General features: G+C 39.0%; 1 protein-coding gene across 10 annotated transcripts in view; it reads right to left on the bottom strand.

Moving 5' to 3' along the window:
• Positions 1-6,552: 6,552 nt before the first annotated feature.
• The window catches only part of ANKIB1 (ankyrin repeat and IBR domain containing 1), a 167,125-nt gene continuing 151,635 nt past the window's right edge, over positions 6,553-22,042 (bottom strand). For 7 of the 10 annotated variants that reach the window (XM_032798119.2, XM_075062345.1, XM_075062346.1 and 4 more), the window contains 5 exons: positions 19,057-19,235; positions 17,322-17,373; positions 12,718-12,829; positions 10,134-10,267; positions 6,553-9,781 (listed from right to left, as the gene is read on the bottom strand). In XM_032798119.2, the coding sequence (XP_032654010.1) occupies positions 9,029-9,781; positions 10,134-10,267; positions 12,718-12,829; positions 17,322-17,373; positions 19,057-19,235 (1,230 nt within the window). In that variant the 3' untranslated portion in view covers positions 6,553-9,028. The remainder of the gene's footprint in view (positions 9,782-10,133; positions 10,268-12,717; positions 12,830-17,321; positions 17,374-19,056; positions 19,236-22,042) is intronic. The other 3 variants (XM_075062347.1, XM_032798124.2, XM_075062348.1) reach the window with 2 other exon arrangements.

Here is a 22,042-nt window from a genome sequence, read left to right as displayed (position 1 = left end):
TCTACCTATATGTCACTATATGTGAAAAAGCGTAGAATCAAATGAAGTAAAAATCTTAAATGAACCAAACTGTACCATAGACTCTGTGGATATTAATTCCATCCCCAAATAATAAGCTATAGATAAATTTATGGAAGATAGATCCATCAATGGGTATTAGGCAGGATGGGCAGAGATGGTGTCCCTAGCCTCTGTTTGCCAGAAGTTGGGAATGAGTGTTAGGGGATGGATCACTTGATGATTACCTGTTCTGCTCATTCATTCTGGGCACCTGACATTGGCCACTGTCAGAAGAGAGGATACTGGAGTAAATAGACCTTTGTTCTGATCCAGTATGGACATTCTTATGTAAGACTATAGCAGTAGTGATATGCTATCAACCACCTGATTAGGATTGTGATAGTGACTGTGCATGGGTTCAGGGAGATTAAAGAGGCTATAAAATAAACTCAATGGGAGAGGGAATTTCAGTTATCCCCCTATTGACTGGATACATCACCTCAGGAGGGGAGGCAGAGACAAAGTTTCTTGACACCATAAATGACTCCTTCTTGGAGCAGCTAGTCTTGGAACCACAAGGAGAGAGGCAATTCTTGATTTGGTCCTAAGTGGAGCACAGGATCTGGTCCAAGAGGTGAATATAGTCGAACCACTTGGTAATAGTGACCATAACATAGTAAAATTTAACATCCCTATGGGGCAGAGGTAAGGGAGAACAACAGCAACCCACCACAGTGCAGGGATACTAAAGAAGGTTTATATTAGACATGGTTTATATGAAAAATGATTTATTGTTAAAAATAATTTAATGTTAATTAATACTTTATAACTAAAGGTTTATATTAGAAATAAATGTGATTCCCCAGATTTAGGCCTTCTACCTGCCAACGCCACCAGCTGTGTCTGATGTGAAGCCTGCTCACAGAAATACTTTGTATAAACTTGTTAAAGGTTTATTGACTCTAAGTGCCCTTCTCTAAGTGACACTTTGTATCCACTACAAATAGAGACCTCCACCTTCTGTAAATTTCTTTTTATCTCACTTTATGTTCCTTCTTTAATTAGTTAAAAGATAGGGAGTCTCATACCCAAAAGGTAAAGAGACGGTGAAATAAATGTAATTAAGATAAAGAGTGTTATGTGAATGAGTGCCTAGTTTTAAATGCATGAATGAATGGTTAGGGAGTATACCAGCCTGAAAAATTCATAGTGTCGGCTGAAGAAGGTGTCAGTGGAATCAACCAGATGACCCCGGAGGGCGAACTGGGATCCACCCCAAGCACGCTAACAAACTATCTGACAACATGGAGCCAGCCCACCTGCCTCGATTTGATTTTAACAGCAGCAGAAGTGATAGCAACTCCCATGAACTAACATAGGGAAAACCCTATAAAGACTGGACTCTGAAGATGAGGATTTTGAGTATGGTTCTTGCTGCAGCCTCCAGGAGGTATCAGGTGCACCTGACCTGCGATCGGCTCCACTCTTGTGTATCAGGGTACCTGGCCAGTATATGCTGTCACAGCAACTATAGGCTGGTAACTATAATATCTACACAGAAACTTGTATGAATGATATATATATATATATATAAGTAATCATAACAATAATAGCCAAACACATTGTTTGCTGTTATCTTTTATTTGGTATTTACAATAAATGTGACAAATGTCTTGTCCCTTAATAAGATCTGCTAGTTTTTATGTATAACAACTCAGTAGCATTTAATTCAGAAAAGGAACTACACAAAAGATGAGGAGTTAGACTAAACAGATATTAAAAGGTACAATGCCAAATGTGAAATCCCTGCAAGCTGCATGGAAACTTTTAAAGACACCATAATAGAGGCTCAACTTAAATGTACACTCCAAATTAAAAAACACAGTAAGAGGACCAAAGACGTGCCACCATAGCCCTAAACAACTAAGAAGCACTGGCTGGCAAAAAGACATCCTATAAAAAGTGGAAGTTAAATCCTATTGAGAAAATAGAAAGTAACTATAAACTCTGGCAAATGAGTGTAAAAAATGTAATTTGGAAGGAAAAAAACTTGAAGAATCAGGTAGCAAAAACTAAAAGGATTGACTATTTTTTTTTTTTTTTTTTTTTTTATTTATTAGACATCCACAAGCAGGAAGCCTGTTTAAACAATCAGTGGGACCACTGGATGATCGGAGACTTAATAAAGGAGCATTTCACAGGAGATAAGGCCATGCGGAGAAATTAAATGAAGGCTTTGCATCAGCTTTCATAGCTGAGGATTTGAGAGATTTCCAACCTGAGCACTTCTTTTTAGGTGACAAATCTGAGGAACTGTCCTGGATTTGAAGTGTCCCTACGAAGGTTCTGGAACAAATTAATTAATTAAAACAGTTAACAAGTCACCCGATGACAGAGGGTATTCACCAAGAGTTCTGAAGAAACTAAATGTGAAATGTTGTTCCCCATCATTTAACCAGTTTCTTTACCAGAGGACTGAAGAATAGCTAATGTTTGAGACAAAATTTTTAAAATGGTCCCAGGAGGCAATCCGGCACTTATTGTCCTAACTTCAGTACTGGCAATGGGTTGAAACTAATAGTAAAGAAACAGATAAGTCAGATGCATAGATGAACATAATTTGTTGGGGGAAGAGTCACATGGTTTTGTAAAAGGGAATTCATGCCTCACCAATCTATTAGATTCTTTATGAGGGTCCAAAGGCTATGACAAGGAGAATCTAGATGACTTAAGATTTTCCAGAAACGCTTTTTGACAACATCCCTACCAAAGTCTCTTAAGCAATTAAGTTGCCTGGATAAGGGAAAGTGCTCTCATGGATCATAGCTTGGTTACAAGATAGAAACATTAGGGTAGGAATAAATGCAGTTTTTCAGAATGGAGAGAGGTAAGAGTTGCGTGTCCCCAGATGCCTGTACTGGGACCAATGCTGTTCATAATTTCCCTAATGAGCGGAAAAAGGGGTGACAGTGAGGTGGCCAATTGCAGATGATACAAACTACCCATATGTAAGTCTAAAGCAGACTGTGAGGAGTTTCAAGGGTCTTCACAAACTGGGTGACTGCCGGGCAGCAAAATGAGCAGATGCAAATTCAATGTTAACGGCAAAGTAATGCACATTAGAAAATAATCCCAACTATATGTATAAAATGACAGGCTCTAAATTAGCTGCTATCACGCAAGAAAGATTTTGGAGTCCTTATGTATAGTTCTCTGAAAACATCCACACAATGTGCAGCTCCAGTCAAAAAAAGCTAACAATGTTGGGAATCATTAGGAAAGAGATGATGAATAAAATAGAAAATACCATATTGCCTCTATAAATCCATAGTACATCTGCATCTTGAATAGTGCATGCAGATCTGGTTGCTGCATTTCAAAAAAGATATATTGGAATTGGAAAAGGTACAGAGAAAGGCAACAAAAATGATTAGGGGTATGGAACAGCTTCCATATGAGGAGAGATTAATAAGACTGGGAATTTTCATCCTGGAAGAGACAACTAAGAGGGGATATGATAGGTGTCTATAAAATCATGACTGGTGTGGAGCAAGTAAATAAGGAAGTGTTATTTACTCTTCTCATAACACAAGAACTAGAGGACACCAAATGAAATTAATAAGCAGCAGGTTTAAAACAAACAAAAGGAAGTGTTTCTTCACACAATGCACAGTCAACCTGGTGAACTCTTTGCCAGAGGATGTTGTGAAGGCCAATACTATAACAGGGTTCAAAAAAGAACTAGATAAATTCATGGCTATTAGCCAGGATGGGCAGGGATGGTGTCCATAGCCTTTGTGTGCCAGAAGCTGGGAATGGGCGACAGTGGATGGATCATTTGATGATTACCTGCTGTATTCATTCCCTCTGAAGCACCTGGCATTGGCAATTGTCAGAAAACAGGCTTTTGGTGTTGGCTAAATAGAATTAGTTTAAAAAGCTCCGCGTGGGGAGTAGAAACAAACAGTCAAAATAAACACAAATTGCAGACTAACCAGTGACAGAAATCTGTAAAAACCCATCTTTTCAAACTGTTTGTTTTTATTGATCAGACAATTCACACGCAAGGGCTAGAGCCAAAAAAACCTTTTCCATGTGTCACTTGATCAACTCTATTAGTCATTGATTATGGAAAAGTACCTGGGTCCATAAACTCAAATCTTGCACATCACTACTTAGTTTCTGGGTCAGGTGAATTATTCTTAGATTTCAGTTTTACCAGTGTAATGTAAAAAAAGCATATTATCTTTCAGTATCTTGTGGCAGATTCACAACTCATGCTGGGAGGAAAGCACCACTGCTGCCTGAATCCTGAAGAATATTTTCTTACTTATTTACTACAGTTCATTGGGCTTTCATATGCAAAATCCTTTTCAGCATGAACTGGGAAAAGGAACAGTGTGAGGCAAAATATCTTAGAGTAGGGCTAAGGAAAATCACTTACAAAAATTCAGGCTGTGGTGTAATATAAAAAAAACTCAGTAGAAGTGCAGTTGTAAAAAAAAAAAAAGGTAAATCTTAACTTTTACAGCTGGAACTAAATGCACTTACAATGGCATAATCCTACTAACAATTAGCTTTAACATGAATGCAAAGGTGAGATGTAGCTTCAATTCTATATGAAGAATCTAAGAAAGAAGGTTTGCAGCTGTTTAAAAAATAAAAAGAGGCAGGACAACTTCCTCTTTTAATAGATGTACAATATTTGTGAACAAATTTCAACACTACCTGTAAAAACAATTTCAGAATATCATCTGAAACAAACTTCTTACATTGTCTTGTTATATAGACATACATTGCTACTTTCATAGACAATTGTTTAATAGAATACATAAGTACAACATTTGAAGTAGCTAAAATTTGAGCTGAAGTATACCATATCTTAGGGACTCCACTTTTATGCCTTAAAGCATTTCCTCTGTCATCACTATCTGCTAGAAATATGACATGTGCAGCAAATAAATCAGATGCTGCCTCCTCCTTTCAATAATAACCCGTCCTCTGTTCTGAAGCTGAAGGTATTGGGGCAGTGAAATATCTCAGGGATGCATCTCCACTAGCCTCTTAGGCCCAGATCCTTCATGACTGGAATGGGAATTAGGTACCTAACTACTTTTGAAGATCTGGACCTTTATCCTGAAAGTTTTCCACCACTGCCTGAGTGCAATGCTGGCGCCCTAGTCTAGACAGGTTAGTAGCTGGTGTTTTTACTACTGTTTAGCTCTGATAAGAGCTCTTGACATGGTAAAAAAAAATCCTGGCTACCTGCCTCATGTGTACCCTAAGTCTTCCACCCTTGCCACCACCTGAGGTCACAGTAGTAGGAAACCTGGTGTGGAGGAAGAGGCCATCATGAGAAGACTTAATTAAGCAGAAAATCAAGCTTACCATAATGGATTGCCAACAACTCTGCATGGTTGTTATTTAAAAAGACCCTCAAGATATTTTCTCTTAATTTTAATAGCTATTATCAGTTTGTGATGGCTAGGGAAGCTCAAATCTGTCTTCTCCAACTGCCCAAGGCCCAGTATTTTAAGAGCAAATTCTAGTATCCAGTTTAAGACTCCAAATATTTTTATTATAGTACATTCAAAATAAAAGTTGATACTGCATACCAGTTGGAGGAAGATACTTGGTAATAACAGAATATGTATACTCCTATTTAACTTCTCACACAAAGGGTCTGGCTAGAAGTTTAATCTTTTGCAACCCTATTAGGGGTTGAATGTGTTCCTTAGGTGGTGGAATTTGGGAGCTCAGGTACAAAAATCAGCAGGTCACTGCAGATGTAGCTTTTCTCTTATAGAGATAGTACAATATCTACACTTTATGCTGCAGAACCTCAGAGTTACGAATTGACCAATCACATACCTCATTTGGAACTGTAAGTACACAATCAGGCAGCAACAGAGACAAAAAAGCAAATACAGCACAGTATTGTGTTAAATGCAAACTATTCAAAAAAGGGAAAGCAGCATTTTTCTTCTGCATAGTAAAGTTTCAAAGTTGTATTAAGTCAATGTTCAGTTGTAAACTTTTGAAACCACCACCATAGTGTTTTGTAACTCTGAAATGTTCGTAACTCTGAACAAACAACCTCTATTCCAGAGGTGTTTGTAACTCGGAGGTTCTACTGTGTTCTGCCTTCATGTGCCCCTATGTTCAGAGTTGTTCCCAGATTGTGATACTTTTACTCCATAAGTAGTTCCATGGACTTTAGTAGCACAAGTTGTGGTTTGCAACACTACTCAGGGTGATGGGAGATCTTGAGTAATCTGACCCCTAGTGACTAAACAAAAAATTAAGTGCATTTTGGATGTTTTTTCCCCTCTTAAATCTTACCCCTAATAAAATATGGTCACCTCAGTTAAATGCATTATACTGTCATCCTTTTTTTTTTTTTAAAAAGCATCAAGAAATGCCTGACTTTATATGGTCTGCAACTCCCATCCATAGTGTAGGATAAAATGTTCATAGTCTAAGAACCAAATTAATCAAATCAATCTTAGGAATTTGCCAAAATAAAGTCGAAGTTGTAAGAAACAAGGGAAATAGTTTAAGTAATAAATGTTTAATCAAAGAATTTTACATATTAACAGCATTCTTTTGGCCAAACATCTACATCGTTGTAGTATCCTACTGTATATAAAGTGGGAATGTATCAAGTATAGACTATGAAAGTGCAAACAACAATTAAAGGTTAGAGTAATTTTTTTACATTATAAAATTAATAGGTTTACAAAATAGGCTTGCCAAACTTTATTTCTGAATTGTAAAGTGAATGACTGGTGATTTTTAAAATAAGTACTAAGAAAATACAAATTTAATATGCTCATTTTCATGCTCAGAATAGAGTAACACAGAAACAGTGGATATACTGCACAACCTAAACAAAGTACAGAAAAACCAGAACCCACAAACTTCACTATCTTCACAGAGCACTCTTACATTTCTTACTGTAGCTTTGCAAGACACATCTCAATGCAATATACAATCTGTGAGAATCTTTCTATTCAGAAATTACAACTCAAGGACACCATGTGAGTCAAACATTTTTAAGTTTTGGACCAATTCATAATGACAGTCTTTAAAGAACTATTTTAGATTATAGTATTTTATAGCATAGAACATTTTAAAATAGGTGCTTTCCAAAGATGACAAAGGGTTCAACATCAATGTTTTTGAGAATGGGGCACCTAGAGGCAAAGTTAGAAAATGTAATGGAATTATAGAGCATAGTAACAGCCTCAAACCATTCTCTCTAAAGACACTGCTAGAGAGAGAACGATTTGTGTGTGGCAGCTGGAGATAAAATATTCATATATAACTCCTTAATAATACGGACCTTGTGACTACAAAGTTCCAGAAGTAGGATTTGAATGAAATATTTACCAAAACACTCACAGTAATCTCTCTATATTTCTAGCTATCCATCTATATGTATCTTTGTTTGCCATCATACTTGCCTATACAGGCTCGGTCGTGAAAAACTTTTATATCAACAAATCTAACAGTCAAGCAAATCTTACAATGGAGTGTTGTGTATTGATTTTCCTTATATTATGACAGGTTTTGACTATATGCAAGTAAAACAGCACTTTCAACAATTTACTCTAGTTGTAATTACATACTGTACCATTGTATCTCACTTACCACTAACTGTAATTTTGATGCTTTTAAGCAAATCTAAAACCAATATTTTCTTCACAGTACAACAACTAGAAAGGGTATTTTTTTTGTTTCATTTTTCTACTAAACAGTAATCACACAGCAAGTGAATATTGTGCAATTGAACAAATATCTAGCAGTGTTTGTTATTTATGGAAAAACACTGACTGAACATTTAGTCATTGTTTACTGTAAAGGCAAGGCCATGGGTGGTTTTATGGAGGTCTTTTCAATTAATAGCATAGTTACTCCAGAACAGACACTGAATCTGAATTACTTATTTAACTGTGGCAACTATCCATTTGGGTTACGGCAAAGGCACGGTAACATGTTGCACAGAATGGATTATTGAACTTTAATAATTGTGGGACTGGCAATAATACGAAAATTTCATATTTCTATATTTTATAAAATATTACCATTGAAATTAATTGCACCATTAGTGCATAAAATGCATTGTAAAATTATGAAAAAGAACTATGATTGCACTTCCATTAAAGTGTCTCAAATACAGCATAGCTGTTGCTAATAAACTGTATTTTAATATTTAAAACAACTGTTTAACAGCAGCATTAGGTTTCATTAACTTAAGGTACAGGCTACATTTAATTAAATGCAGTCACCATGGCAATAAATGCCATTTAATTTAGAGAAGAAATGCTACCCAGTGCTAAGAATCATGGGGATTACTTTTGATACAGGCACACTGTGCACCTGTTATATTGGGTTGAAGTTAATTAGCTAGTCACAGTTTGGCATATTTGGACTGTAAATAAACGTGGAAGAAAATATTTGATTTTAATATTAAAAGAATATCAATTTCCTTGTTCCTAGAGCAGCACTAAAGAGAAGTATTAAATACCTCAATTCACTCTAGTAAAAAATGAAAGATAAATACGGAAAAAGTTATGGAAAAGCAAAAACAAAATGTAAATGAACTGCTAAACGTTGTTATTTTGCTGAAAGATTGAGTTCTAAAAATGGAAAAAACTATTTGAGGCTAAATAATGAAAATAATCAGTGTAAGCCTTTAATCCATACTTTCAAATTAAGGATCACCAACGTAAGGCTAAACAGATGCTGCAATGTATTAGGAATGTGGAATACAACCTACTTATTCCTCTTCCTTCAGAGCAAAAAAGGCAAACACTACCTAATTAAATGCAAAGGATATTCCTTGAAAGGTTCATATTATTAGTCTAAAGAACTTCAATTCAAGGGAACACCTATGTATTCCATCATTATGTCAGTGGTTTACAACTGAGCTGTAAGTATGTGGATCAAAGTCCCCATAATGCTTACTCCACATACTGTACCATCTGTAACTACCATCCATTTAAGCTCAAAAACTAGTTTGTGTTCATACCAAATGTACATGCTCAATCCATTCATTTGAGGTCTGAGGAGTTTGACTTGAAACATCTTCTGAAGTATCCACATTGCTAATAGCATCCCCGGTACAGTCACCACTTTGTGGCACTCTTTCCCCTGGAATGATGTTTTCTTCAGAAATACTTGCTTCTGTTTGAGTTCCTCTGCCTTCATTTCTGATGGCATCCTCAAAAAGTGCATGCTCTTCCTGAGGCTCCAGTCCTACCTCTATAAGATTTGTTTGTCCTCCTGACCCATCATCAATACTATGTTGCTGTGAATCCTCATCAGTTTCTGTACTTGCTGAAGGAATGAGTGCAATACTCTGAGGGTTCATGTCATGGAACCAGGCCATGATATTTCCAAGCAGATTTTCATTAATGTTGGGATCCTGGCTACTTGAATCAGCATCACTAGATGTTGAGTATAATCCACTTCTTGTATCACTGAAAGGGTGTGAACTAAGGCGATCAGCTGAAAATGGATCATTGCCTGCCCCTAGTCTCATCAAACTATCACCAAGTTCTAACAACTCAGAGCTGCTCAAAGCAGTCCTAGGGTTATCTATATTTACAGGAACTGAGTCCAGCCTTGTAGGCAAAGATGTACCTATTGCTCCTAATGATGCCTCATTATTAAGGAAGTCTCTAGTTTCTTCATCAATAGCCAGGCCAGATTCTTGCAATGATAATTGAATAGCAAGCAAGATGTTTGGGTCATCTTCATCCAAAGAACTAAGAGCCTATGGAGATACACAAGATCACTTTCAAAATTAAATAATTTTTGCTTTTATCAAGTTTTGGATTCAAAATTAATGTATATTGTTGCATTTTGTTTAAAATGTCGGAAAAATGTATTCCAGTAAAGTTTTAAAATTAATTCTAAAAGTTGATTTATCCTTGGTTATGATGATACATTTACAGTAGCTTAATAATAGTGCATAAATTCATATTTTCTTATCCTAGATTCCACCCCTCTCATGACCATAAATAGTCATATAACAAATATAGGATGCAGGAAAATATGATAAAGAAAAATATAGGAAGGGAAGCAAAGCAAAGCAAAGCAAATGGACAGGAGACTAGGGAAGATACCTGAAGAGAATCCTGGTTTTCAGAGCGACTGACAGGGGTATAGTCATGAAGTGAAGAGCTGTGCAGAATACTCATAGAAGCTGAACTCACCATGGAGGTACCGTGTCTTCTACTGCTACCACCCTCTTGAGTATCTGTTAAAATAATTTAAACAAAAACATTTCAGTATCAACACGAAACCTCTCTCAATTTAATCCCATTTTTAATCAGCAGAACCTCCTGCCATTCTTATTTATTTGGCTTCAAATGTACAATCTTGCTCTCGTCTTCATTTTGGCCCAAATCCTGGAATACAGAGCACAGCCCAAACAACTGGCTGTGTGCTAGAGGAAAGGACTGCTTCCCCATCCCCTCCTTAGGATGCTTGCACAGCTGTGCCCATGGCACCAATGAATCCCTGCTGGATTTGGAAGGAAGCGGGGGAAGAGACAAGAGGAGTCTTGTAGCAAATGGTTCTTCTAGACTTGCTCTGTGCAAGCACACATTAACCCCCCTCCACACACACATCCAGGCCCAACTCATGTACAGTGAACAGTACCAGTTACATTGCTGTGGGAGTCTCCATGGCTGCAGAGAATGGGACTGATTTACTCCTTTACTCCCTCTCAGCCCCTAATGCAGGAACCTGGATTTGGCCCTTTGTGCTTGTCTGCCTCCTTCCCATTTGTCAAAATCCATGTTAGCAGTTCTCTTCCTCTATTCTTAGCTGCAGAGTGGCCCCTAGTACGCTAGCAATTGAGTGTAATTTAGCGCAGCCATGAAGATGTTCTAATTTAAGACAGAGGCAAAAATATGCGAGTCACAGATATTCATGTGCACACCATAGCTCAGCTGCAAACTGAGAATCTTGCTCACATTTCTTTTTCCTGTGATGTGTCAGCATTTCTAAGAGTAATGTTGCTATTGCTTCCACTGTGAATCCAAGTGACATTCCTGGTCTTGAAAAAAAATTCTAATAATGAAATCAGTTTTGTCAGAAAAAACTCATTCTGTAGTAAAGGGAAATACCAGTCTTTTGAATTATGCTACACTAACTCCTCACTTAAAGTCATCCCGGTTAAGATTGTTTCATGTTGCTGATCAATTAGGGAACATGCTCGTTTAAAGTCGTGCAATGCTCCCTTCTAATGTTTGGCAGCCACCTGCTTTGTCCACTGCTTGCAGGAAGAGCATCCTGTTGCAGCTAGCTGGTTGGGGCTTGTAACCAGGGTGGAGGGGCAGCCCCGCATCAGGCTATCAATCAGCAGTTCAGCTGTCCCTACCCTCACTTCAATGTGCTGCTCCTGCCCTCTGCCTTGGAGCTGCTCCCAGAGACTCCGGCTTGCTGTGCAGGGGAGAAGGGAGGTGGCTAATATCAGGGTGTTCCCCCTTCCCCTGCACTCCGCTTACTCCTTCTCCATATAGAGCAGGGAGGGGACACGGAGGGAGAGAGACAGAGAGCGCTTGGGGCAGCAGCTGCTGTTGCAACTTCCTGATCCACTTAAAAAGCCAGTGCACTTAAGAGTGGGTCAACTTACTTAAAGGGGCAGTGTGCATCTCTCTCTCTCTCCCACACACAAGGTGTGTGTCTGTCTCTGTCTGCCATGCTGTCTCCCCACCCTCATGTTCATGCTGCCTTGTGTGAGAGGCTACATTAACAACGTGTTAACCCTTGAGGGCTCAGCCCACTGCTAGTTCATTGTTTAGCACCAAGGCATTCCCTGGGAAATATCCCTCCCTCTTCCACCCTGTAACTTCACCACCTCAACCAAACTTCACAATCATCATAGCTGTTTGTTTAAAACATATACTGTGTGTATATCTATATAATATATAGTTTTTTGGTGAAAAAAATTTCACTGGAACCTAGCCCCCCCATTTACATTAATTCTTATGGGGAAATTGGATTCACTTAGCATCATTTCGCTTAAAGTTGCATTTTCAGGAACATAACTACAACATTAAGCGAGGAGTTACTGTAATAGGATTTACCATTTTCACCTGAAAATTTAGAATGAAATAAAAGTGAGACCCCAACAGGTTGTCCCTTATCACAACTAACTTGATGGCATAAAAAACAAATTACCTTGTAAAAAGCCAAAATGGATGGCAATTTTGCATCTGTTATTTTAAACTGCAGTCTTGGAATTATTTTAATCCACACTTTTATCCCTCCGTGTTTCTCCTGGATATCTCACTGGACAAAAACCAGTGAATTTATATTATGTTGGGATAGGTGGATACGGGGGTTTTAGAACCCTTCTGTCTCTCTCTGGCCCTTTTATCAGCCATAAAGGAGCTTGGTATGGGGATGAGAGTCTCATCTGATGTATTTATTGCTGAAAATTTCTTCAGAGACAGAAAAATAAGTTTCCTCTAAGTAAGGGTGGATAGTCTAAGGCTCCTGCTAAAGATTCATGGATATGTTCAACTGTACAGGAGTAGTCACACTGAAGTCAACTCACGTGTAAAGTTAAGCAAGTGCAGCACTGAGACCACAATCTTCTTTTAATTGATCTATCTATAAACTAAGGATCACAGTGGACTCTACTAACAATTTGAGATACATTTATTTTTCCTTTTTTACTCCAAACAAAGAACATACCTAATGTGCTCTCACTAGGGTCTTCAGGGTCTGGAGTATTACTGAGCAGACTGTGCATGTCTCCACGTCGACGCTGTCTATGCCTCCTCCGATACTGAAATTCAGCATATTCCTGCATAAATCAAAGGTTACAAAATACAGGGGAACATGCAATAATCTTTTTCCGCCATAACCAACAGTACATTTTCTATTAAGAAAAATGTGTGATTTTATACATTAATTATAAAATCACCTGTTCCCAGAAAAATAAATTGCAGATTGTCATGCAAGAAATTAAAGGGGGAAAAAAAAAAAAAGAGGACAGCAGGTAATCCTAAATGAACAAAATTATTAACTAGCAAAGAAGCCTATTAGTTGCAGATATCTGAATACTTGCAATCTCCATTTTAAAATAGTTCCAAGTACTGTTAATTTTGTTTACAAGTTTTAATACTAAATTTTAATTATTTTTAGAAATACAACTGATTAAATATGAGTCTTCTCTCCTTTTTTGTTTAACATTAAACATTAAGGAACTACCTTCTAAGGTCCCTGATCCAGCAAAACACTTAAATTTGTGCCTGTTTTCCAGGAATAGTAAAGTTATGCATGTGCTTAAAGTGCTTTACTGACTTGGGGCCGATATTTGCAGGGCTAAAACAAATCTGTGGTACAAAGTGGCTGGCCTGTGCCCCTCTGGTGCCCCTAGCCTCTGTTTGCCAGAAGTTGGGAATGAGCGTCTGGGAATGGATCACTTGATTACCACCTGTTCTGTTCATTCCCTCTGCGGCACCTGGTATTGGCCACTGTCGGAAGACAGAATATTGGGCTAGATGGACCTTTGGTCTGACCCAGTATGGTCGTTCTTATGTTCTAAATGGTGTGCATTTTATCCACTGCACAGTGATAAAAAGATGCAGGCCATCGTACCTACTTATTTAACAGTTTTTGATAAGCCGGATTGGGTGGGCATCAGAATAGGGACTGCAAATGTTTCTTAATGTGATTTATTTATTTACAAAATGTACACAAATCTTGTTTTACTTGAACAGAGGTGGCAAAAAACTGCACTTAGGTGTTAACTCCCTTTATCAGAAACTGCAAGTAAGGCATCACAGTCCTGCCCCAAGAAGCAGCTGTCTCCAGCTTCTGTCTCTCCCTAGGATTCACACTAATCTCAAACAAATCTAACTAGTTAAACACACACTGTCCATATTTCTTCCCGCAGCCCTTGCACTTTACATCTGAGAAACCCCCTACTCCAAAGCTTCTCTTGTACTGTGTGGCCTGGAAAAGGTAGCCTAATTATTAAACCTCCCTTTGTACAGCTGCTCTGCAACATAAAAGAAACTTAGAACCAACAGCCCAGACAGTTATGCATGGCCTCTTCTATGGAGAGTTTCATCCTGGGTGCTTACACATTAACAAATGCAAGCCATAAGCACTTTCACCACAATCAGATCAATACTGGTAGACTCTTGCTCCTGTGTGAAGTTGCACTGATTCAAGTGCAGGATCAGGACCTTAATTACCGAATCTTGACGCCGAACAACTGACTTAGTATTCTTTACACCATATACACCTATTCCTCAGGTAAAGAGTTCCATATTTATTTATAAATACACACACATATAATGGAGATTGTGAATGATCAGAAATGACTCCATAAAGTATTAAGATTTGGAAGTCACTGCAGATATTACATGAAAAATAATTTTCTCTACCGTTGCAATAAGGTCACAGATTTTACTCATGGCCTTTTTAATGATAATTGTTTCTTTAATATATTCGTACATCAGACATATCTCCACTCATACAGATGTAATTTTGTTTCTGATTACTTAGAAAGATTTTATATATTTTACTACTACAGATTTTAATTTTAGTGCACTGAAAAGTAGAATTTTCATATACTGGCCTAAAAATAGTACTTTTTACTGAAAAGATTCAAATTTTCTTTATTATGGGTAGAATTTTATGGTAACAAGATCAGGTATACACAAATATTTTACTTTGCTAGCAGTAAAAATACATAATTATGCTAAAAAAGTTTGTCTAGTGTATTTAATGGAAAACATACAAACAGGACTCAATTATTTTAGCTACAAAATTCCTTTAGCACAGGTGGTTGCAGGTATCTTTGGCAGCTAAGGTACAAAGGATACAATTTAAATCAGACAGTGCCTTATTTGGGTAAATTATAACTGCTAATCAACAGTCATCTAAACATGACTGCCATGTTACATACATATTGTTTAACAGAAGCTTTCCCTTTTCTAATCTGCCTTTTCTCCTACTCTGTTCCTCCTGGGCTGTTGTAACATCACATACAGCGTTCAGTTTCACAAAACACGGAATTATTTAGGAACAAAGGAAGAACTGAAGGAATTGGACAGGAGAAACAAAACTGATTACCCTATAAGAAGCAAGCTGTTTTTTCTAATAGCATATTGCTAACCAGCAACAATAGGAAAGGAAATATATAGAAAATGGAGTTTTATAAGACATGGTTTTTTTCCAGTGTGTCTGAAAGTGACTGTCTCTTAAAAAAAAAAAATGCAGAAGTGAGATTTCTCCTTTAACCTCATGCTTTGATTTAAACCCCCCGAAATATTTAATTCAAGTTAAGGAGAGAAAGGAAGACTTGAAAGGAAAATGCACATATTATATGCAGTGCAGTTGTTTGACAATCACATGAATGTTCTTCCACCATGTATAAATGATGAAATAGTGCTTTTTCTAATCCTGTCAGCAGTAGTCCATCCTGCAGAAAAAGTAGTATTATTTATGACACGACTAACATAATAATTGTATCTAGGGCTGTCGATTAATCGCAGTTAACTCGTGCACTTAACTCCAAAAAATTAATCGTGATTAATTGCACTTTTAAATCACATTGTTAAACAAAAGAATACCGATCAAAATTAAGTAAGTATTTTGGATGTTCTTCTACATTTTTAAATATATTGATTTCAATTACAACACAGAATACACAGTGTGCAGTGCTCACTTTATATTATTTTCATGACAAATATTTGCACTGTAAAAATGATAAAGAAATACTGTTTTTCAGTTCACCTTATACAAGTACCATAATGCAATATCTTTATCATGAAAGTGCAACTTACAAATGTAGATTTTTTTGTTGTTACATAACTGTACTCAAAAAACCAAAACAATGTAAAACTTTAGAGCCTACAAATCCACTCAGTCCTACTTCTTGTTCAGACAATCGCTAAGACAAACAAATTTGTTTACATTTACAGGAGACAATGCTGCCTGTTTCTTATTTACAATGTCACCTGAAAGTGAGAACAGCATTTACATGGCACTTTTGTAGCCGGCACTGCAAGGAATTTACATGCCAGATAAGCTAATGTTCATATGCCCCTTCATGTTTCAGCCACCATTCCAAAAGACATGCTTCCATGCTGATATTGCTGACTCAGATGATGAAAATGAATATACATCGCTCTGCACTGCTTTGGACTGTTATTGAGCAGAACCCATCATCGGCATGGACGCGGTCCTCTGAAAGGGTAGTTGAAGCATGTAGGGGCATAGGAATCTTTAGAGCATCTGGCATGTAAATATCTTGCGATGCCAGCTACAACTGTGCCATGCAAACACCTATTGTCACTTTCAGTTAATACTGTAAACAAGAAGCAGGCAGCATTATCTCCTGCAAATGTAAACAAACTTGTTTGTCTGAGCCATTGGCTGAACAAGACATAGGACCAAGTGGACATGCAGACTCTAAAATTTTACATTGTTTTATTTTTGAGTGCAGTTATTTTTTGTAGCTAATTCTACATTTGTAAGTTCAACTTTCATGATAAAGAGATTGTACTATGTTATCTGTATTAGGTGAATTGAAAAAACTATTTATTTAGTTTTTTTCTGTGCAAATATTTGCTATAAAAATAATAATATAAAGTTAACACTGTATACTTTGTATTCTGTGTGGTAATTGAAAATGTAGAAAACATCCAAAAATATTTAAATTGTATTCTTTAACAGTGTGATTAATCACAATACATTTTTTTAATTGCTTGATAGACTAATTGTATCAGAAATTATCTCGTTTCCTTCCTCTTTAAAACTACTTTTACATTCAAAATAATATTTGTTTAAAATTTAAACAAAAAATTAATTCTAAATCTTTTTTTGTTGAATTTTTAAATCGGTAAAGAATGGAAGATAGTGTGCCACTTCATTTAGGTTCTCTGTCAAATCCTGTTGGACTGGTATTGCATTCAAAAGTATATTTTTAATGATACAGATTTCTGAATATTTATTATAAAAATATTGCTACAAATGCAGGCATGTTTTGTTCACAGTCTTGTCTTGCTCTGAGATTGGAAAAAATACAATGCAAAGGGTTGGTCTGATGCCATCCTTAAGAACTGTCTTTTCGTAAAACTCATTGTTTAGGTACTGCCCAATTACCCATGCAAATATTTCCTTCTATTGTGAAGCAACGAAAATGGAAAGCTTAAACCCAACCTTGCAAACCTTAAAATAATTTGAAACAAAATCTGGAATCTCTCCATGCAAAACAGAATTACACCCTGATTCCTATAATCTGCATAGCAACATTAAAAAATTAAAAAAAAATAGTTTACCTCAGGGGATGCAAATCCTAAATATTCCCAATCCCATGTTCCACCAGCAAAGCTATAAATTAAATCAGATACATCATGTAACTTATTAGCAGAATAAAGTACGAACAATGGCTTCCCCAGTCTACAATTGTAAACCATCTTTGAGGTGAACTCTCCATCTAGTTAACAACATACATTTATCAAAATGTTTCAGAAGACTGGATAATTAAATTATTTAAAATTCTGGATTTTGAACATTATTCTCAGCAATTATTTAAATAGTGTTTGGTGAGTGCCAAGTATGTAAGTCGCTATTTTGAAGTACAGGATGTGAAATGAGGTCACAAGTACTCAGCTAGCTATTAACACATCACAAATTATACTATAAAAATTCATATTTAGTACACTGACTAAACTGAGCTGGAATCATTACACCCAAATTATGCTTCACTGTCACAATGGCTTGGAGGGTAGAACAACTGTGTGGGTGAGTATATATTATAATTATACTTATTAACTATTATTGTAATTTACAATTTGGCATATCTTAATGTAATTTAAAAAAAACTCAGAAAAAACTACAAGAGAATGATTTTTAGGTTTACATACTTTCACTAGAAGAAAAGAGAAATGTGGGGATAAAATAGTATACACATACCAAACCTACCAGTAACTTCTAACAATTAAAATGTAATCTAAACAAAACACTGAGCAGCAAAAATATTGCTTCTCTGAATCAGTTTGATCAATCATATTACTCTACTAAGCTCCTTATTCTGTTAACAAGCTGTCTTCAGTTTAACACCTTTCACTTGTCAGCTGACCGGACAGCGATGCGTATACAGCAATTTGAGTTGACATCCACAAGGCGCCATAAGAATGAAAAGTAAACTCCAATATAATCAAAAATATAGGACTGAATGAGATTATTTGGCTTTCTAGCTAAAGGAGGAAATCAATGACTTCCCATACATCTAGTCAGCCTCTGCAGCTTCCTAAACTCCAGGGGAGGATTCCTATCAAAGTATGGGCTCTGTCTCCCGTGCTGTTATTGCAACTGCAGCTGTGTGGAAATGGCCAAAAAAAACCCCAACTGGTGAAAATCCTGCCTGGTTTTGGGTCTCATTACAAATTTTAGAGTCAGCCAAGATTCCTCATTTTCAGGTCCAAAATGAAAATGAGAGACACGTGGCAGTTTGATGGAGTTTCACAATCTGAAGTTAAAAGTGAAAGGGTATAATTTCACATAGAGTATCAGGGTTGGAAGGGACCTCAGGAGGTCATCTAGTCTAACCCTCTGCTCAAAGCAGGACCAATCCCAAGACAGATTTTTGCCCCAGATCCCTAAATGGCCCCCTCAAGGATTGAACTCACAACCCTAGGTTTAGCAGGATAATGCTCAAACCACTGAGCTATCTGTCCCCCCGTTCCCCATTTAACTAGGCAAAGCGAATCAATGGGCATTGTCTGCCTACATCAAAATCCTCACTTGCTCATGGCAACTTCACGCGACCCCACCCGAGGATTGCTGCTGGGACCTGCGACTGAGTGACACAAACGGCAGCGGCTCCCCCCCGTGAATCAAATGAAGGAAGTGTTGGTTGAGCCAGTGACTACAACTACAAAATTCTGTCAGCTCTATTTTGCCTTGATGTGTATGTCAAAGCAAGCACTAGTTTGAGGGGTGGGTTCACAGAGCTTGGCAGCTATAACCTGAACTTTTTTGGTTTGCACTCTCTTTTTATGCCTAAATTACCTGCGTCTTGGAGCTTCTGGTGAGTCTGCAGGGGCAACTCCACGGGCCACAGAGGCCAAAAACTCTTGCCTCTTCTGCTGCACAAGACATGCTGCACGGATTATTTTGTGACGAGGAGTACGAAGATAGGGCCTATTTACTTTCTGAGCAAGGTCTTCCGTGACCATTTCTAAGTCTGTCTGCAACAGAAAATAAACAAAGTGTACCGTGTAATGTTACAACAAAATAAAACCATTAAATGAACAACTGGCATAACTGCATTGCAAACATGCTATACAATAACTCCTCACTTAACATTGTAGTTATGTTCCTGAAAAATGCTACTTTAAGTGAAACAATGTTAAGTGAATCCAAGGGGGGGGGGGTTAGGTTCCAGGAAAAAAAATTTCTCCAGACAAAAGACAATAAAACACACACACACACAAGAAGTTTTAAACAATTTAATACTGTACACAGCAATGACGACTGTGAAGCTTGGTTGAGGTGGTGAAGTCAGAGGGTGGCAGAGGGTGCGATATTTCCCAGGTAATGCCTTACTGCTAAATGATGAACTAGCACCTCGCTGAGCCCTCAAGGGTTAACCCATTGTTGTTAATGTAGCCTCACACTGTACAAGGCAGCACGAATGGAGGAAGGGGAGACAGCAAGGCAGAGACAGAGACACACACGATGTGTGTGAGAGAGAGACAGACACGTGCATTGCCCCTTTAAGTACACTAACCTTATTCTAAGTACATTGCCTTTTTAAGTAGATCAGCAAGTTGAGACAGCAGCTGCTGCCAGCAAGCTCCCTCCGTCTTAAGCCCCATCCCCTGCTCTGTTCAGTGGAGATAGGGTAAAGGAGAAGGGGGCAGAGGAGGGAGGCAACCTGACATTAGCATCCTTCCACCCCTCCCACACAGCAAGTAGGGGACTCCTGGGAGCAGCTCCAAGGAAGAGGGCAGGAGCAGCACACAGCAGTGCGGGGAGGGACAGCTGAACTGCTGGGAATGGATAGCCTGCTGGGTAGCTGCCACACAGGCAACTTATGGGAGCTGGTAGCTGATGGTCCGCCCTGGTTCCAAGCCCCCACCAGCTAGCTCCAACAGGATGCTTTTTTCTGCAAGCAGTGGACAAACCGGCAGCTGCCAAATAACATTATAAGGGAGCATTGCACAACTTTAAACGAGCATGTTCTCTATTTGATTAGCAACGTAACAATGAAACAACATTAACCGGGATGACATTAAGTGAGGAGTTACTGTACTGAATAATTCAATTTCTCAAAAGATACCATCCTGACAGGATTCTCACTCCTGGGTGTTAGCTCCTTAACAAGAAACTGATGGAACTCCCTCAGCCCTCAAAGAATTTTTACCACTGAGGGCAGAGGTGTGCTAAGACAATACCTATCATGCTGACCAATACTGTCTCATTGTTTCCTTGTACTTCCTATGTGTCTTTATCCATCTCGTCTTATTCTTAAATTGTAAGTTCTTTGGAGCAGGTTCTGTGTTTGTACAGCGTCTAGCATAATGGGTCCTGATCCTTAACTAGGGCCCTTAAGTGCTATGGAAATACATATAAATAAATGAAGTTGTGAGGTATAGCGAGTCAAGCCTTCTAGTGCCATTGCGTGCCATTGCATGCCATCCCCTGCTGGGTGTAATAAACACTGCCCTCTGATTCCAGTCACTTCTTCCTTGATGGCCATCAACAAGGGGGTTGTCTGTTGAGAAAATCATCATTCTGACATAATTTTCATTCACCACACAGGGCCGGTGCAGCCATTTAGGCGGACTAGGCGGTTGCCTAAGGCACCGAGATTTGGGTGCACCAAAAAGCGCCTCCCAATTTTTTTTGAAATGCTTGAGCAGCCGCTGCTGCTGGGACAGAGAGGGAGTCTGAGCTGCCGGCGGCAGCGGCAGCCAGCAGCCCAGGGCCCCTCCGCCCGGGTCAGGGCGCCACAGCGGCAGCCGGCAGCCCAGGGCCCCCCCTGGGTCAGGGCGCCGCAGCGGTAGCCCAGAGGTTTGGGCTGCCCGCGGTGCGCTGACCCAGGGGAATCCCTGGGCTGCAGGCAGAGGCTCATAATCCCTCTCCCTCCCAGAGCAGGGGCTCCACATGGCAGGAGCCCTGCGAGGGCGGCATGACACCAGGGCTTCTGGAGGAAAGTGGGGGCTGCCCCCTGGCTCAGCCTCCACGTCAGCCCCAGCGAGGGGCACGGAGAAGAAAAGAGCCTCAGCGGTGGTCTGGTGGAGCAGAGGAAGAAAGAGGACCCCGATGCTCATGCGCTGGGCAAGGTAAGCAAGTGCTTCCCCACAGCTTGGCCTCAGGTGCCTGTGCTCCTGCCCCCTGGTCTGTGCTGGTCCCTGCTCCTGCCTTCCCCTTGTGCCTGGTATGGCTGAAGAAGAACAGCAGCCTGCAAAGCTGACTGCCCCAGTGCCCCCAGGCACCCCCTGACCCACTCCCCCACAGCCCTGACCCCAGCTCCGAGCCAGTCCCTCTGAGCTGGAAACCCCGTGGACTCCATCCCCCCCACAGCCCTGACCCCCAGCTCCGAGCCCGAATCCCGCTGACTGGTTAACCCCCCTCACCCCATCCCCCCACAGCCCTGACCCCCAGCTGACAGATAGTGTCCCTAACACAGTTATTTGCTCTTCACATCCTCTTGACTCTCCCAGTTCTGTGGCCAGTGGTGAGCGAAGCTTCTCGAAGCTCAAGTTGATAAAAACATACATGCGAAACATCAATGTTGCAAACAAAGACTTGTTGGGCTAGTCTACCTTGTCACTCGTAGAACAGTTGCATTGCTCAACAAGCCAGTTGACTTTGAGAACTTGTTTTTAAATTTGCTAAAACTTTAAAAGCGCGGAAACATAAATTCTAAATTATAACATGTTACTCTGTGACCGTGTATTGTGTATAATGTATGTGATTTGGGGGGTGGGGGGGCGCAAGATGGAAGTTTCGCCTGGGGCGCAAAAAATCCTTGCACCGGTCCTGTCAC

The sequence above is a fragment of the Chelonoidis abingdonii genome, chromosome 2 (assembly GCF_003597395.2).
Source record: "Chelonoidis abingdonii isolate Lonesome George chromosome 2, CheloAbing_2.0, whole genome shotgun sequence".
Taxonomy (NCBI): Eukaryota; Metazoa; Chordata; order Testudines; family Testudinidae; genus Chelonoidis; species Chelonoidis abingdonii.
Note: the sequence above shows the minus strand (reverse complement) of the source record. Positions and strands in the feature narration are given on the sequence as shown.